Source organism: Giraffa tippelskirchi, chromosome 4 (genome assembly GCF_054371585.1).
Source record: "Giraffa tippelskirchi isolate mGirTip1 chromosome 4, T2T-mGirTip1v1.2.pri, whole genome shotgun sequence".
Taxonomy (NCBI): Eukaryota; Metazoa; Chordata; class Mammalia; order Artiodactyla; family Giraffidae; genus Giraffa; species Giraffa tippelskirchi.
Genome location: NC_137278.1, coordinates 86,619,071 through 86,637,161, shown reverse-complemented (window position 1 = coordinate 86,637,161; position 18,091 = coordinate 86,619,071). Strand labels below are relative to the sequence as shown.

General features: G+C 41.4%; 2 protein-coding genes across 21 annotated transcripts in view; one reads left to right on the top strand and one right to left on the bottom strand.

Moving 5' to 3' along the window:
* Nucleotides 1-711: 711 nt before the first annotated feature.
* LOC145545544 (uncharacterized) lies at nucleotides 712-16,187 on the bottom strand. Of its 2 annotated transcripts, none has more exons than XM_081590297.1 (2): nucleotides 13,712-16,187; nucleotides 712-5,331 (listed from the first exon to the last, which is right to left on the bottom strand). In XM_081590297.1, the coding sequence occupies exon 2, from the start codon at nucleotides 3,943-3,945 to the stop codon at nucleotides 3,220-3,222; it is 726 nt and encodes a 241-aa protein (XP_081446423.1). In that variant the 5' UTR covers nucleotides 3,946-5,331; nucleotides 13,712-16,187; the 3' UTR covers nucleotides 712-3,219. The 2 variants fall into 2 exon arrangements, with proteins under 2 accessions (XP_081446423.1, XP_081446422.1); XM_081590296.1 differs by lacking the exon at nucleotides 13,712-16,187 and adding an exon at nucleotides 6,631-8,218 and having other exon boundaries at nucleotides 712-4,787.
* Nucleotides 718-18,091, top strand: part of BIRC6 (baculoviral IAP repeat containing 6) — a 212,332-nt gene continuing 194,958 nt past the window's right edge. For all 19 annotated transcript variants that reach the window (XM_081590295.1, XM_081590294.1, XM_081590292.1 and 16 more), the window contains exon 1: nucleotides 718-2,946. In XM_081590295.1, the coding sequence (XP_081446421.1) occupies nucleotides 2,622-2,946 (325 nt within the window). In that variant the 5' untranslated portion in view covers nucleotides 718-2,621. The remainder of the gene's footprint in view (nucleotides 2,947-18,091) is intronic.

Genomic DNA, 18,091 nt, shown 5'->3' with positions numbered 1-18,091 from the left:
TTTTATTTTTTGTTTTGTTTTTGATGGTAGCCATCCTAATGAATGTGAATTGGTATCTCACTGTGGTTTTGTCCTGAGAGTGAATTTTAATGACACGTACACTGGCTGTCAATATCAGGCCAGATAGAAAGAGCTCCTGGGAGATCAGCCTTTCTGTTAGAAATCATTAGGACTTAGTGGTACTCTGCTTTGGGACAAAGCAAATCTCCCTGTAAACTTCAGCAGAGAAGTTAATAATTGGGCATTAGGCTGTTGATTTCTGTTTTTTTTTTTTAAGATTTGTCATCAAAGTTTTTTTCTTCCCCAAATTCAGATTCCCTTATTAAGCATTTGTTTTATGCAGTTTTGTGTATCACTTAAGTGTGTGTGTGTGTGTGTGTATTGTGAGTTTTACTGGAGTATGTTATACATGTGTCGCAATTCAGCCATCCAGTCAGACTCCCCCTAGTACTTAACAGGAAATCTTCAGGGACAGTGTTTGCTCTGTAAGCTCCAGAATCAGTTTTACCCTCTCTCTGTTCCTATGTGGCTCCGTACAGGCCTCCACTCAATTAGAGCCCATGCTTACTCCTCTGCCAGTCATCATCTTGCAGTTCTAGGGAAGCTTGTCTCAATTAGATCTCAGCCTATATTCCTCTTACTACAGGCTAGTTCTGAACCATCAGTGGCTGCACAAGGGAAAGAGGGGCAGGTGGGGGTGAGAAACTCTGCTTTCTCTCTTTCTATGCCTTTTATTTCTTTTTCTTGCCTTGTTACAGTAACTTACTATTAAGTTCTAGATCTTCCAGATACTGTGTTAAAAAGGACCGATGAAGTGGATGTCCTTGACTTGCCCCTGATTTTAGAGGGAAAGATGTCAAGTCTTTTACTGTTAAGTATGCTGTTAGCTGTAGGCTTTTTTGTGGATGCTTTTTTCAAGTTGGGGAAATTTCCCTCTATTTTTAGTTTGCTGAAAGGCATTTTCCCCTTGAATGGATGTTGGATTTTTATCAAATGCCTTTTCTGTATCAATAAGACCAGTTTTTTGAGTCCACATCTCTGATTCCAGCAAATTCTTCCTGGAATGATTGTGAGAATTTTTACTTACTTTAGGTGATTACCATCTATGCCTAAAATGGTTGGGCTGGAGGCCCTCAACAGGCCACCACTTCAAAACAGAAGAGCCATGAAAATCAGTACATCTTCAGGGTCCGGAGTATTTGCTCTCAACTCCACAAGCAGAAGGACATCAGTAACACAGCTGATTTATTAAACTTCACTCAGTCTTGCCCAGTTTCCTTTTCATGATCAATTTTAGGAATCTTACTCTGGATCCTGAAACACTTCTCTGTGGTTTGGAGGTCTCAGCCAGTGCTCAAGCAAAAATCCACACTCACAAAAACAAGCAACAAGCTACACTAAGGATTGTTCTTTGAAACACTGGTTTTGGAGGTTTCTGTGTTTATATGAGTTTGTGAAATGTTGGTAAAAGTAGGTTAAATAGTATTCTTTGTCATACGAGGTCTCAGATTTAGATAAGCTAATATGTATGATAAATCTCCCAAGAGGAGAAATACAGGAGGATTTCTTTCCTCAATTTTTTGATTATGGAAGTGTTGTATTTCAGAACATCTTCTGAGTAATGAGCTTTGGAGAAAGTTGGTTTACGGGTGAAAGCTAAATTCACAGAATTTTTTTTTTATCCCAACCAAAATATTTAACATAGTCTAACACACAAAAATCTATGTCTTTTATCCTTTTCAACACCGTACAACATTAACGTATATTAAGTTTAAATTTAGCATTCAGGTTACTAGTTTGTTTTCCCTACCAACAAGATGGGGGTCCTGATTTGCAGTAGAAGCCTACTCAGAAGAACCTTTAAGATTAATGGAAAAGTTTGGTCCAAAATGGGTCTTGAGAGAGAAAAATCTTCGAAATGGTACCTTTTACAGTTTCAGCTTGTGTTTTGAGATTTTAAAAAACTGTTTTGGAAGGACACCCCCAGCTATATTTAGACTGGTCCTTTGGTTCAACAAAAAATTTGGGAACGGGTGGGGCGTTGTAATACGCGTGGGTTTGGGGAGGTCGTTCGGTTTCTCCAAATCCAGACTATAAGTTTTTCAGATTGCCGAGCAGAGGCCCAGACAGGAGGTTTCCTTTGGGCCACAGCCAAACAGCTGCACCGCGTGTGCTGGGAACCGTCCAGGCAGAGGTGGAACCGCAGCAAGGGGCCTCAAGGCATCTCAGCCAGGTTGCACCGTCCGAGGTCCCCGCCTAGCGGAAATACACATCCCAAACCCCTACTCTCCACCCACCCACCCCGCCCCGGTCCGGATTAGTGGAGTTGGGCGGAGTCCGGGCCGCGGCCACTCCCCGGGCTCGGAAGAAAAACTGGGACGTTGCGGACATGGAGCTGGCTGGACCAGCGGCGCGTGGCACGCGCTCTCCCTCCCGCGCATGCTCCGGCAGGCCGCCTCCCGGTCCCATCCCGGGTCCCGCCTCTCTCGCTCCCTTTCCCCCTCCCCCGCCAGCCTCCCTCCGAGCTTTGGCCCCTCCGGGTGCGCGGCCGACGTCCCACTTGCGTGCCGGCGCCTGACTTCACTTCCGGCTAACGCGCTCTGCTTGCCCCCTGGCCCCGGATGGTGACTGGTGGTGGTGCTGCACCTCCCGGGACTGTCACTGAGCCGCTTCCCAGTGTGATTGTGCTGAGCGCAGGCCGGAAGATGGCGGCTGCGGCTGCGGCGGCCTCTGGCCCGGGCTGCTCCTCGGCGGCGGGAGCGGCAGCGGCCGGGGGCTCCGAGTGGCTGGTGCTGCGGGACGGCTGCATGCGCTGCGACGCCGACGGGCTGCACAGCCTCTCCTACCACCCGGCGCTCAACGCCATCCTGGCCGTGACCAGTCGCGGGACCATCAAAGTCATCGACGGCACCTCAGGGGCCACCCTGCAGGCCTCGGCGCTCAGCGGTGAGTGTGCGGCACGCCGGGCGGGGGCCGGGCCCGCGGCGGGAGGAGCTGGGCCCCGGGATGCCGGAGAAGGAAGCCGCCCAGCCCCGGAGCTCGGCCTCCGGAGGAGGGAAGCGGCGAGATGGGAGCGGCGGAGGGCAGGACTGGGGGCTCAGGCCTGGCTGTGAAGGGAGGCCGGGAAACTGATGGAGGAGGACCTTAGAAGTTGGTTATTTCAGCGGCTGCAGCTGGGAAGGAAAGACGGGAGAGACGGGGAGTGGTGGGAGTTGCCTTTCAGGTTTTGAGCGTCCGGTGTGGGTTGGTCCTCTGGGAGACGTGAGGAGGCCTAAGAGCTCGGCACCGGAGAAGCCCAGGCTCCGGGCTAGGTCCTGGAAACGGTGTCGGTACAGTTTCTGTTAGATCAGAAAGCGAAAGGGTTGCAGGGTTGGTCCGGACTTGAGAGGCCAGTGGCCGGAGGCAAGCGTCCGAGCCGGCATCCAAGCCCTCGCCTCTTGCGGAGAGAAGAGGATCCGCGTCTGTTCCTGGGACCCGCAGGTGCTGGGATGTACGGCAGGCTTCGCGCCCGGCGTGGGGGTTGGGTGGGTCTGGAGTGGGGGCGGGGAGGGAAGTAGGAGGGCCGGCTGCCTGAACTGTTCCATCGACCGCTTTAGGGCTCGGGCGGACGCCGTGGAAGACTGGCCCTTGTTCCCCGGCTCGGGGCTTCCGCCTTCTACCCCTTAGGGAGGAGAAACTCAGCACCTGCGGTGTATGAGCTGTAGATTCCTTTGGGTTCGTAATGAGGTGAAACTTCCGCCGCTCTCTGCTGGTTTTACCACTTCGAGCCAAGAGTTGGGATAAGGGGGCATGTGTGAGGCTTAGCGGTGGAGGAGACCAGTTCTGGCTCCTGTAAACCTTAGTCCAGGGACGGAACTTTGAGTATGCGAGAGGTGAACGCTCAATGTGCTGTAGTAGGGTGTTTTGGAGTTGTACTGGCAAGGTTACGTTTGGGTGAATTGACATTTCATTTGCGGTTGAATGATGAGTGGCTTAGTTTAGCTGTTACAAATCGAGATTGAGAAGTTAGTATACGAGTTAGACTCCCGCACAGAGTATAATGTACATGGCTGTCCGCATTTAGCCAAGTGGAAGTAGTTACGTGGTCTTACCAATTCACTTGTATTTTAACAGAGCCAAATAAGGTGGTTATTGTGATTTACTGTTAGGCACTTAAGAGTAAATGGCAATTTAGGGATACAGAGTTAAAGGACTTAATTTTTGTTCATGTGAGCTTTGTGAAAGAAATGGATTTGGATAGCTATAGAAAATCTGAAACACATCTAAAATATATCTAAGAGAAAGTTTGTATTGTAGCCTTGTGATTTTTCTTTTCTTGGCTTAGGTAAAGTACAAAAGTGGTGTCCCAGATGTAGCAATGAGCATTCACTGCAACTTGGACATAACAGCTTATCACTCTGTATGGGAGGGTACTTCTCATTAATAGTTGAATTTCTTTCTTCTTAAACTCACTTAAATGTATTTCACATCTGAAGAGGTATAAAGAACAATTGTGACAGACAACCATGTATTTCAGAGTCAATTAAAAAAATAAAACATTACAAACAGTGTTGAAGTTTTCTGTGTCTCTCCTGTATTGCATTCCTCCTATTCTCTCTTTTTATACATGTCTTTATGTTTTTTAGTATATACCTTTATTTTTAAACACTATCTACTGGTGTCTTTCATGATTTTAAACTTTAAGTAGCATCATAGTGTATGTATTTGTATTTCTATAAAAAGCCTTATTAACAAAAGTCTTAAAATGTTTTCAATAGAAAGAGGGCTCTTAAGGGGTGTTTTTGTGTCTGGAGGCCATGTTTTGGAAAGGTTATATGTGCCAGAGTTAGTTATAAATGATTGGGGAAATTGAATGTAAATGAAGTGCCTGTTCATGAAAAGGGAAGAAAACAGTCACTCACCTGGTAGATTGCTAAAGGAGACGGCTTTGGGTACATAATGGAAGTATAAGGGTAAATAGATAAACAACAGCACTGATTTGGGATGACTTAGTTGAGGTAGGTTGGAACATTTAATTGGGAAGTATAGAAATGGATACAATGGTGGATGGACATGCATTGAGAATTGAGTAGTATGTGATTAGGAGAGGGCAATGGCATCCCACTCCAGTGCTCTTGCCTGGAAAAATCCCATGGACGGAGAAGCCTGGTGGGCTACAGTCCATGGGGTTGCTAAGAGTCAGACACGACAGAGCGACTTCACTTTCACTTTTCCCTTTCATGCACTGGAGAAGGAAATGGCAACCCACTCCAGTATTCTTGCCTGGAGAATCCCAGGGACGGTGGAGCCTGGTGGGCTGCCGTCTATGGGGTCGCACAGAGTCGGACACGACTGAAGCGACTTAGCAGCAGCAGCAGCAGCAGTATGTGATTAGAATTATGTGGAAGAGTTTATGGCAAAACAAGGGTTATAAAGCAGGTTTAAAAGTAACAATGGAAAAATTCTGAAATGTTTTCATATATGAGAAATGCGGTTGATTAATAATAATGATCAGAAGTCATTAAGGGTCCCGTATGTGTTGTGTCTTCAAATGATTGGCCAGGGAATGAGGGATTTTATGTTTTGCCTTGAACATGCAAGTACTTGGTAGGTTTGCTTTTAATGATGAAGAGAGGGTGACAGTTCTGCCAGTAGAATGGGGAGAAGGTACCATTAGTAACCATGGTCCTAATATGACCCATCTTTCCAGTTCATGGGCAGGGAGCCACCTGCTTTTCTACCCCTAGAGGAAAGACATCTTTGGGTAAGGGGATATGGAGTGATGTAACCATATAGAGCTTTATTGGGTGGTAGCGTAGTTGAGTATATAAGTATATGGATGGGTTCAGGTTATGGGGTTATGAGTAGCCTGTTGGTGTAGATTGGAAATACATAAATGAGAGCAGGGCTTGTATGTATATGTATGGCAATGATGATGAATCTTTTATTTTATTTTATTTTTTTAAATTATTTTAATTGGAGGCTATTTACTTTAAAATATTGTGGTGGTTTTTGCCATACATTCACATGAATCAGCCATGGGTGTACATGTGTTCCTAATCCTGAACCCCCCTCCCACCTCCCTCCCCATCCCATCCCTCAGGGTCATCCCAGTGCACCAGCCCTGAGCACCCTGTCTCATGCATTAAACTTGGACTGGCGATCTGTTTCACATATGATAATATACATGTTTCAATGCTATTCTTTCAAATCATCCCACCCTCTCCTTCTCCCACCGAGTCCAAAAGTCTGTTCTTTACATCTCGTGTCTCTTCTGTTGTCTCGCATATAGGGTCATCATTACCATCTTTCTAAATTCCATATATATGCGTTAATATACTGTATTGGTGTTTTTCTTTCTGACTGACTTCACTCTGTATAATAGTCTCCAGTTTCAATGATGGTGAATTTTTAAATACCACTGTTGACTACTGTATATCTTCAAACTATGTGTCTCTCACATAAAATATTTATAAATACACTTTTCATTAGACTAAGAGTCATCAGTATATACTTAGTTAGGCAGGTATTTGCTTCTTATTAGTGTTTTCACAAGTGTGTTAGTTGCTCAGTCGTGTCTGACTCTTTGTGACCCCATGGACCATAGCCCACCAGACCCCTCTACCCATGGAATTCTCAAGGCAAGAATACGGGAGTGGGTGGCCATTTCCTTCTCCAGGGGTTCTTCCCAACCCAGGGTTAAGATTTCTGGATCTGGCTTTCAGTTACTCCATGATCTGGCTTTTACCTGTCTTTCTAGTCTTGTCTCCACATTTTGTTCTGTGAAACTGGTTCATTTAATTTTTTTCCCCAACTGCAGTAATTTTACTCCTTCTTGGAATTCACCAGTTCCCTCCAGAAAATTATATGAATCTTACCCCTATTTCAGGACCTAGAGCATATCTTTAACTTCCTAATTCTTTTTGCCCGAAGTAATCCACTGAACCCCTAAGCACATTGTCCTATTAATGCCTATTTTAATAATTTGACAGCTTAGCTGTTTGTGATATGTTTCCTGTCTTGAACTATTTAAATTTCATCTTATTTAGTTGTGTGTGAATATATGATGTCTGTTTAACTATATTTCAAACTCCTTGTGGGAAGGAGCCTTGTCTACTTGTTTGTATCTCCTCCACAGGATGCCTAGTACAATATTTTAGTAAATATTTTTGATTTGCTCTATGTATACTAATGAGTATGTTAAATGGATGCTTCTTTTTAACTGCTGAGTAAACACTTTCTTTGGCTTTGGGTTTTTTTTCTTTCTTTCATAAGTAGTTTTTTTTTTTTTTTGAAGAATCGTTTCAGGTTCATAGTAAAAGTGAGCAGCAAGTACAGAGTTCCCATATTACTCCTGCCTCCATTCCCTTCATTGTCAACATCTGAGACCCCATTGGTATGTTTGTTACAGTCAGTGAACCTGCATTAGTGCATCATTATCACCTAAAGTCCACAGTTTATGTTAGGGTTCACCCTTGTACATTCTATGGGTTCTGACTATATATGACATATTGTGGAATATAGTCTCATTAAAAAACCCTTACTCTGCCTGTTCACCCCTCTCTTCTACTCTGACAACTGTTGATCTTTTTATTGTCTCCATAGTTTTGCCATTTCTAGAAAGTCATATAGTATGTAGCCTTTTCAGTATGGCTTCTTTCACTTAATAATACGAATTTAAATTTCTTTTATGTCTTTCTGTAGTTTGATAGGTTATTTCCTCTTAGAACTGAATAATATATTACATTGTCTGGATGTACCACGGTTTGTCCATTCACCTACTGAAGGATATCTTGGTTGCTTCCAGTTTGTGACAGTTATGAATAAAGCTGCTATAAATATCTGTGTCTAGGCATTTGTGTGTACAAAAGTTTTCAGTTCATTTGGGTAAATACCAAGGATCATGACTGCTGGAGCCTATGGCAGGAGTATGTTTAGTTTTGTAATAAATTACCAAACTGTCTTCTAAAGTGGCTATACCATTTTGCATTTCCAGAAGCAACAAATGAGAGTTCCTGTTGCTTTACATCTTCATCAGCATTTGATATTGTTAGTGTTTTGGATTGCTGCTTTTCTAATAGGTGTGTAGTGGTATCTCAGTGTTTTAATTTGTAATTCCCTAATGACATATGATGTTAAATATGTTTTCATATGCTTACTCATGGACTTTGGGTTATGAAAATGAAAATAGCTCTACATACACAACTTGACTATGTAGAATCATAGTAAAAAAAAAAAACCCAAACAAACACTTGTTTTTTCTAGATATGTTTTTACTAGATATGTCCCTCTCTTTAACTAATGTCATTTAGCATAACAGGAAGGAGTAAGATCCTAGTTAAGATCCTAGTTTCTGTTTTGTTTTTTCCTCTCTAAACTTTAGTTGAATTACTTAATGTTTCTTTTTTGGTTTCTCCATTTGCAAAATGGGAATGATAATTGTATTAATTGTGAAGATTAAGTGTAAATGCATGTAAAGTGCTTAGAATAGTGTTTACTGTTCAAAAATGTTTTTTATTTATTTGTAAATCTCTGTCTTTTTTTAAACTTAAACCATTTTGATATTCTGTTCAGTCTTTTGAACTTAACCCCAGATTTGAACTTCTTAGGAATTTTTTTTGTGGTTTACCATTTTTGTCTGGTATGATGGCTTCCTGTTCAGAATTAGAAGCCAGAGCTACCTGCTCCAAGAAGTCTTGGAATATAGAAAACTAATTAGGTTAGCTTGCAGAGTCCTCAGGAGATAAATTTGATGGATGAAACTCATATTTATCACCTCTTTGTTGTTGTTCAGTTGCTCAGTCGTGTCCGACTCTTTCTGACCCCGTGGACTGCAGCATGCCAGTCTTCCCATCTCCCGGAGTTTACTCAAAACTCATGTCCATTGAGTCCATGATGCCATCCAACTACCTCATCCTCTGTCGTCCCCTTCTGCTCTTGCCCTCAATCGTTCACAGCATCAGGGTCTTTTCTAATGAGTTGGCTCTTTGCATTAGGTGACCAAAGTATTGGAGCTTCAGCATCAGTGCTTCCAATGAGTATTCAGGACTGATTTCCTTTAGGATGGACTGGTTGGACCTCCTTGCTGTCCAAGGGACTCTCAAGAGTCTTCTCCAACATCACAGTTCAAAAGCATCAATTCTTCTGCGCTCAGCTTTCTTTATGGTCCAACTCTCACATCCATACATGATCACTGGAAAAACCATAGCTTTGACTGGATGGACCTTTGTCGGCAAAGTAATGTATCTGCTTTTTAATATGCTGTCTAGGTTGGTCATAGCTTTTCTTCCAAGGAGCAGTTGTCTTTTAATTTCATGGCTGCTGTCACCATCTGCAGTGATTTTGGAGCCCAAGAAAATAAAGTCTGTCACTGTTTCCATTCTTTCTCCATCTATCTGCCATGAAGTGATGAGACTGGATGCCATGATCTTAGTTTTCTGAACAATGAGTTTTAAGCCAGCTTTTTCATTTTTCTCTTTCACCTTCATCAAGAGGCTCTTTAGTTCCTCATTGGTTTCTGTCATAAGGGTGGTGTCATCTGCATATCTGAGGTTATTGATATTTCTCCCCACAGTCTTGATTCCAGCTTGTGCTTCATCCAGCCTGGCATTTCTCATGATGTACTCTGCATATAACTTAAATAAGCAGGGTGACAGTATACAGCCTTGATGTACTCCTTTCTCGATTTTGAATCGTTGTTCCATGTCCCGTTCTAACTGTTGCTTCTAGACCTGCATACAGGTTTTGCAGAAATATTTTATTTTACTACTTCTGAATTGGGTATGCGTTAATTTGGGTGAAATGCAGCATCTTCTGTAGAGCTCAGTTTTTGGAAATTGTAAATGATACAAATCATTTCCTATTTCCTGATTAATTTGAGTACATGAAGCCTTCCTAGTCTCAGTTATAAACATGTTGTAGAGTTGGGACTTCAACAGCCCTACAAGATAGTCATCTTCTGGATGCATCTGAGTTCCTTGCATGTTAAGTTGCCTCAGTCATGTTTGACTCTTTGCGACCCCATGGACTGTAGCCCACGAGGCTCCTCTGTCCTTGGGACTCTCCAGGCAATAATACTGGAGTGGGTTGCCATGCCCTCCTCCAGGGGATCTTCCTGACCCAGGAACAAAATGAGGTCTCTTAAGTTTCCTGCATTGGTAGGTGGGCTCTTTATACTAGCGCCACCTGGGAAGCCCATCTGAGTTCTTTATAAAAACTTAATTCAGCAAATATCTTTGTGGGCTATGACTATATACTCATCTCTTTCAGTTGACTGACTTTAGTAATACTACATGATGACATATGTCAAAGATTTGGTGTTTTATTAGCAAAACATTTTCTATAATTGGAGTGAATTAATATTGATGTTTGTTTGCTTTGTTTGGTTTTCTTTTGGCCTCAGTGCACAGCTTGTGGGATCTTAGTTCCTTGCCCAGGGATCAAACCCACACTCCCTGCATTGGAAGTGCTGAGTCTTAACCACTGGATCGCCAGGGAAGTCCCATGAATTAATATTCTTAAAAAAGATTTTTCTGTATTTTCAGCATCCTCTATATTTATCCAAATTTTTACATTTGCCTCCCACATTTTCCTAACTGTTCAACGCGCAAAGATGGTTTTGCTCTAAGAAAGAATTTATTATCGTCTTTGTTTTAGTAGTTTTAGACTTATTAATCAGAGGCAATGTAAGAGATCAATTTCTGGAGCCAAATAGTTTGAGTTTTAGTCTTGGTTCTCTTTGATCTTGAAGTTCATCAATAAAATGAGCATTAAAATGTTATCTACCTCATAAAGTAGTTGTGAGAATTAAAGTGAGCTAATATATGTTAAACATGCAGAACAGTGCCTGATATATAGTAGTGCTCACTCATTAAGTCGTGTCTGACTCTTTGACCCTGTGAACTGTAGTAGCCTGCCAGGCTTGTCTGTGGGATTTTCTAGGCAAGAATACTGGAGTGGGTTGCCATTTCCTCCTCCAGGGTATATAGTATGTGCTCTGTAAATGTTCTTATAGCAGTGGCCATTTGAAAGTTTGCTGATGTAGTAGATGTTTTTACTACAGGGATTCTGTTGAAATTGAAGTATTTTTTTTCTTCCAGTTTTTCATGTATGTGGAAATGGAACCAGTGAAATCTGAAAGATATAAGTATTAATATAAGAGTAATAATTTTGTATTACAAGAGAGAGAAATTGTGTAAGTTAATTGATTTTGGACTTGAAATTGTTAAAAGAGCCTGGTGATTTCATACATTATTGAACATGTGGTAGGCATGGGGGCACAAAATAAGGCAGCCTTTTGACTTTTGAATGCATGCTTGGTGATATTTTCAGGTAAGCCCTTTTAGCATAAGTACTCTTAATAAAATATAGATGTGCAGATTATGTGAGTATAGAGAAGGGAGTTTCTTCAATCTGAGGGGAATAGAGAAGGCTTCTCAAAGGATGTTGCCTTTATGATCAGTTTGGGAAAATAAGATAGTGGGAGGGATATCCTGGGCTAATTAAATTCAGGGAAGTTTTGAGGGGAAGAGGAGTTGGGGCTGGATGGTTAGAGTTGAAGCTGAGGGATTGGCAAAGACAAGATCATATTCGTTTTGCTAAGAACTTTGGACTTGATATCAATGGTAGGCAGCCTTTATAGGTTAAGACACAATCAGATTTGTTTTGAAGAACGATTCCAAGCTAATGCTCAGGTGTGAAAAGTGGTGAGAGCTGCATGTAAGTTAGTTCGAGAGGTAGAAACAATATAATTCGGCGAATCTAGGGATAAGAGGAATTGACGAGGTGGCAGTTACTCAGACTTAGGTTTCTACTTTGGGGTGACTGAATTAACCTGAATAGCAGTACAAGAAAGTATGGCGAGTAGCTTTTGTTGGCATATGCTGAGGAGCAAGGGGGACATAGTGATTTCAGTTGTGTTAATTTTGAGGTTCTTGAAGGACATCCTGGAAGAGATGGCCAGGAGCCATTTGGAAATTCAACTTGAAGATTTGGAAATAAATGAATTGTGAAGATTTGGGAATACAGATTTGGAAGGCATTGACATTTGTAGAGAAAGCCTAGTCTATGGTTAAGGATATTGGTTCTGGAGCCAGATTGAGTTTCAGTCTATGATTCATCACTTATTAGCTGTGCTCTAAAGCAAGATGCTTAACCTCCCTCTGCACTTCATAATTAGTACCCAGCTCATTTGGTTATTGGAAAGATGTTAAGTAAATTGATACATGTAGATATTATTTGACCCACCATAAGCACTCAATAAATGTTACTTTTTGTATTGATGTTTTTAATTACATAATTCATTTCAACAAGTGTTTGCCATATGGGGATAATAAGACTAATTTTAAATCCACTCTTTCCTCAATTTTGGAAAGCTGTCTAGAAGAGGTGACAGCTCAGCTGAGACTTGAAAGAAACGAGGTTGGCTAGGTAGAGGACATAGCATGAGCAGAAGTAGAAGCATGAAGCAGGTAATATTTGTTATAAGCAGTTTAGTATTACAGTGCAAAGCATGAGGAGGGGAGTGATGGGAAAGCATGAGGAGGGGAGTGATGGGATAGACTGAGGATCTTGGACTTGGTCCTATTTGGTCCTGTGGAAGCTGTGGCTTCCATACTTTTAAGTACAAGAACTCCCAGTTTATGGTAAAAAATGTAGGGCCCTATTATGATAGGTATGTTTTTAGCATTAATTGAGAAAATACAGCAAAAAGCTGCTACTTTTAAGTAGTTTTTATTGTAGATATCTTATTATATGTGTAATTTGAAAAATACTACAACACACAGGTCAGGAAGCAACAGTTAGAACTGGACATGGAACAACAGACTGGTTCCAAATAGGAAAAGGAGTACGTCAAGGCTGTATATTGTCACCCTGCTTATTTAACTTCTATGCAGAGTACATCATGAGAAATGCTGGGCTGGAAGAAACACAAGCTGGAATCAAGATTGCCGGGAGAAATATCAATAACCTCAGATATGCGGATGACACCACCCTTATGGCAGAAAGTGAAGAAGAACTAAAGAGCCTCTTGATGAAGGTGAAGGAGGAGAGGGAAAAAGTTGGCTTAAAGCTCAACGTTCAGAAAACTAAGATCATGGCATCTGGTCCCATCACTCCATGGGAAATAGATGGGGAAACAGTGGAAACAGTGTCAGACTTTATTTTTTGGGCTCCAGAATCACTGCTGATGGTGACTGCAGCCATGGAATTAAAAGACGCTTACTCCTTGGAAGGAAGGTTATGGCCAACCTAGATAGCATATTTAAAAGCAGAGACATTACTTTGCCAATAAAAGTCCGTCTAGTCAAGGCTATGGTTTTTCCAGTGGTCATGTATGGATGTGAGAGTTGGACGGTGAAGAAAGCTGAGCGCCAAAGAATTGATGCTTTTGAACTGTGGTGTTGGAGAAGACTCTTGAGAGTCCCTTGGACTGCAAGGAGATCCAATCAATCCATCCTAAAAGAGATCAATCCTGGGTGTTCATTGGAAGGTCTGATGTTGAAGCTGAAACTCCAATACTTTGGCCACCTCATGCGAAGGGTTGACTCATTGGAAAAGACCCTAATGCTGGGTAGGATTGGGGGTGGGAGGAGAAGGGGACGACAGAGGATGAGATGATTGGATGGCATCACCGACTCGATGAACATGGGTTTGAGTAGACTCTGGGAGTTGGTGATGGACAGAGATGCCTGGCGTGCTGCAATTCATGGGGTCGCAAAGAGTCGGACACGACTGAGCGACTGAACTGAACTGAACTGAACAACACACATACTTTGAGCTTTCCTCATTGCTGGCTTAGCCTTGAAATTTTTTACAGGGAAACAAATCAATTAATAGTCTTCTGCCTGTACTCCAGCTTCAGAAATTTTGTTGTTATCATCTCCTTGGTCTTTTTGTTTTGTGGGCTTGTTTAATGCCCTCTTGAATTATTTCCTGTCTTTCCAATGGGATTGTGAGAGGAAGCAGAAGTAAATTATATGTATTATGTCCTTGTTTATCTGGAAATCTGTAGTTATAACCATATGTAAGTTGTTGAACATTTGGAAATCTATCCTTAGGAATGTTGTCTATAACTATAGATAGAATGTAAACAATAATAGATTTCTGTAAAGCGGAAAAAAAAAGTGAAAGTGAAGTCACTCAGTTGTGTCCAACTGTTTGCGACCCCATGGACTGTAACCTACCAGGATCTTCCATCCATGGAATTTTCCAGGCAAGAGTACTGGAGTGGGTTGCCATTTCCTTCTCCAGGGGATCCTCCCAATCCAGGGATTGAACCCAGGTCTCCCACATTGTAGGCAGACGCTTTACTGTCTGAGCCACCAGGGAAGTCCTCACTGGAAAGGAGTATATAAAAATAGTGGGAAGGTGTGTGGGAAGTACCTGTCTGATATGTGCACTGTACTGCTCAGAGCCTCAAGCAAAAGGTGCATTTGGCAAGACACTTCCCTGGGTTACCATCTCTAAAATGGGCTAGTAATTCTTGCCCAGGCTACATTATTATGTGATATGATAATGAATGTAGACATTCTTTGTAAGTTGAACTTCATATGTGAGGGATACAACAGTGTTAGCCAAACTTTTCGGGTATAGAGAGGAGAAAATGGAGGTACAAATGACAAAAAGGATAAATTAATTGCTACGTAAAGCTACTTGTTTGTGACAAGGGCAATGCTCCTAAAAGAAATAATTGTGGTCTATTTTGAGTATGTTAAATCAGGGATGTATTTTTAGAGGAGATAAATATTCTGTTTACTTTTTACAGTGATTGATAGAAATGTTGGGGCAAACGGAAGTGTCTTCTTTGAGATTTATTGTGGGCACCAGGAATTTAAATCTTTATGATTTGTTTCTGTGCTTTGACTTTGATTTATGAAGTTGAAGAGAGACAAGGAATGCTGGGGAGATAGTACAGGGCAGTGGTTCTCAGTCTTGGTTGCTTGTTAGAATCATCAGGAGAGTTTTTAAAGACATACACTGCTAGGGTTCTAGTATTCTCACTTAAGTGACCTGGAGTGGAGCCCAAGGCTACTTAAATTTTTATTTTTTTAATTTTTAAAGCTTTCTCAGGGATTCTAATGTGCAGGTCAGGTTTAGAGGTTTTAACTTCACCTAGAACTCTAAATGAGCAAATGTATTTCATATGCTTGGAATAAATGAGAGATTTTATTTGAATTGAATAGTATTCTATTGTTGTTTAGTCACTGTGTCTGACTCTTTTGTAACCTCATGACTGTAGCCTGCCAGGCTCCTCTGTCCATGGGATTTCCCAGGAAAGAATACTGGAATGGGCTGCTATTTTCTTCTCCAGGGGATCTTTCCGACCCAGGAATCAAACCTGTATCTCCTGCATTGGCAGGTGAATTCTTTACCATTGAGCCACCAGGGAAGCCTGAATAGTATTCTGTTTAGCCTTGATTTTTTTTGGTAAGAAAAACTTCCCAAGTTAGTTTCTTTGCTAATAAAACCTACCCCACAGTAAATTAAATTAAATTATAAATGAAATACGCTTGTAAGCAGGACTATACCAGGGCCAAATTCCTGTTGCTCTTTTGTCCTTTTCTGATGTAATGCATTTTTGTTTGATTTTTTTTTTTAATCAATTAAGTGCTGTGATACTTTTCACCAAAATGCCACTGCAGCAGGGATAGTTACCTCCTACTGGAGTAGGAGGAAAAGAGGGGGAAAAAGCAGCTGTAGAGGGCAGAAATGGCTGGGATTATCTACCAGATCAGCTGTTTCATGCCTAAAATGTCTTTGTTTTATGTTGTATCAAAAAAAAACTAACTACTAGAATGTTACATTTTATCATATTAGAGCTTAGTGGGTTTTTTAAGATATATAATTTTATTAAATTATATGGCTTTGCTGGGTCTTCATTGTTGAATGGGCTTTTCTCTAGCTGTGGTGAGCAGAGGCTACTCTAGTTGTGGTATGTGGTCTTCTCATTGTGGTGGCTTCTCTTGTTGTAGAGCATGGGCTCTAGGGAATGCAGGCTTCAGTAGTTGTGACACTTGCGCTCAGTAGCTGTGGCTCCCAGGCTCAATAGTTGTGGCGCACAGGCTTAGTTGTTCTGGCATGTGGGATCTTGCGGGATCAGGGATGGAACTTGTGTCTCTGGCATTGGCAGGTGGATTCCTTACCACTGAGCCACCAGGGAAGCCCTAGAGCTTAGTTTTAATACATTAAAAAGTTCTTCAAAAATAGGAAAAATGATTCATTTATTCAAAAACATTTACTGTTTGTCAAAAATTTATTGTTTGTCAATAAAGTCCTTTCCTAGAGCTCTGGTTTAGTGAAAAGAGGTGTATTACCCATACACGCAGGTGATGGTAGACACTATAAGAAATCAGAACTGATATGAGATGGTGGAGGGTGAATTTGTACTGTGTGGTCTGGCGGGGAGTCTCTCTGAGCAGATCCCAGTGATGTGAGAGAGCAGCAAGGCAGATATCCAGGGGAAGTTTCTGTTGGCTTGTTACTGTGGTACGGGAATACAGCTGGATGGATTTTCATCATAATTGGATGGAATTTGACTTGCACTGATTTAAAATGTAGATTCAATGAGGAGTGATGAGATTGGTTTGATTACTAGTCTCAGAGAAAGGTGCCATCTCTGTTAAACAAAATAATTTCTCTGTTAAACAAAATAATACGAGCTCCAAATAGAAATTCACAAGGGCATATGTTCTAATTGTTGAATTGTATTGATTTGTAGCTGAGTTGCTTCTCACATGGGCAACTTTGTGTAGCAACTGGAATTTATATACAGATGGTAAGGATTTTTATGCAATATCAGGATAGGGAAATTTGTCCCCAAACTTTACTTAATTATAGCCAGGTCAAAATCCTGAAGGACGAATGTAACCTATATATTGCAGACTGGTTGAGAGATTTAACTGTGACAAATTTTCACATATATCATTCAATTTGTCACAGTTAATTGAATGAAACATGAAAAGGGCCCCACAGTTTCTTGCAGGGAGTAGTAATAAGTCCTTAATGATTGAGTCCCATCCATGGAAAGTTTTCAGTGGTGATTATGTTCTCAACACTTTCTCAGTTGATGTCAGGTAACTTAAGATTATTTAAAATAAGTGGTCTGGTGACTGTTTTGGATAAAGTGAATAGAGAGAATTGGAACTTTTAATTCTATATCTTTCAGAGAACCTCTTCCATGTTTAGGTAGATGTTGATTTTCCTGCCTGGAAAAATACTATCCCTACTTTGTATTTTATCCATTTGCTACTTTGCTTTATTGCCTAGTCACTGAACTTTCCCAGATTTTCTTTGCACCAAGTTGTCTTTTATAGGAATACTCATTTTAACTTTGAATAATACAGTGTATTAGCAACTTTTGTTAAGTGATTTTATTTTCAGTAACTTTAATAGTATCTTAAAAGCTTTATAAGAACTGAACTTTAATTTTGGGGTTCCTTGTTGGCTCAGTGGTAAAGAATCCGCCTGCCAGTGCAGGAGACGCAGGTTTGATCTCTGGGTTGGGAAGGTCCCCTGGAGAAGGAATGGCACCCACTCCAGTATTCTTGCCCGAAGAATTCCATGGACAGAGACACCTGGTGAGCTACAGTCCATGGGCTTGCAAAAAAGTCAGACATGCCTTAGTGACTAAACAACAACAAAAACCGTTAATTTTCTACCCTTTTTTATTGACTTTGAATTATGTTTGTATGTTATGGTGTAGACTGTTTTAAGCATTGAAGTCTGATGATCTCTCAGTGGACATGGACTTCTACAATGTGTAGTGTCAGTTGGCAAAGATAATATGTTTCTGATAATACTTTTCCAGGTTTTGAAGAGATACACATGATAGTGCATTGATAAAGAGTTGACTGTTTCTTAATGTGGGTGTTAAGATTGATAACTAAAAAACCCCACAATTTCCTTCCTTTAAAAATTTCCATTTTAAAAATGACTTACCTTATAGGCCATCAGATGTTGTTTAGTCACTAAGTTGTGTCCGACTCTTTGCAACCCCATGGACTGTAGCCTGCCAGGCTCCTCTCTTCATGGGATTTCTGAGGCAAGAATACTGGAGTGGGTTGCCATTCCCTTCTCCAGGGGATCCTCCCAACTCAGGGATCGAACCCAC

Excerpts from the sequence above, each read along its gene's own strand:
- LOC145545544 (XM_081590297.1), bottom strand. The coding sequence starts at position 3,945 with ATGTCAATTCACCCAAACGTAACCTTGCCAGTACAACTCCAAAACACC.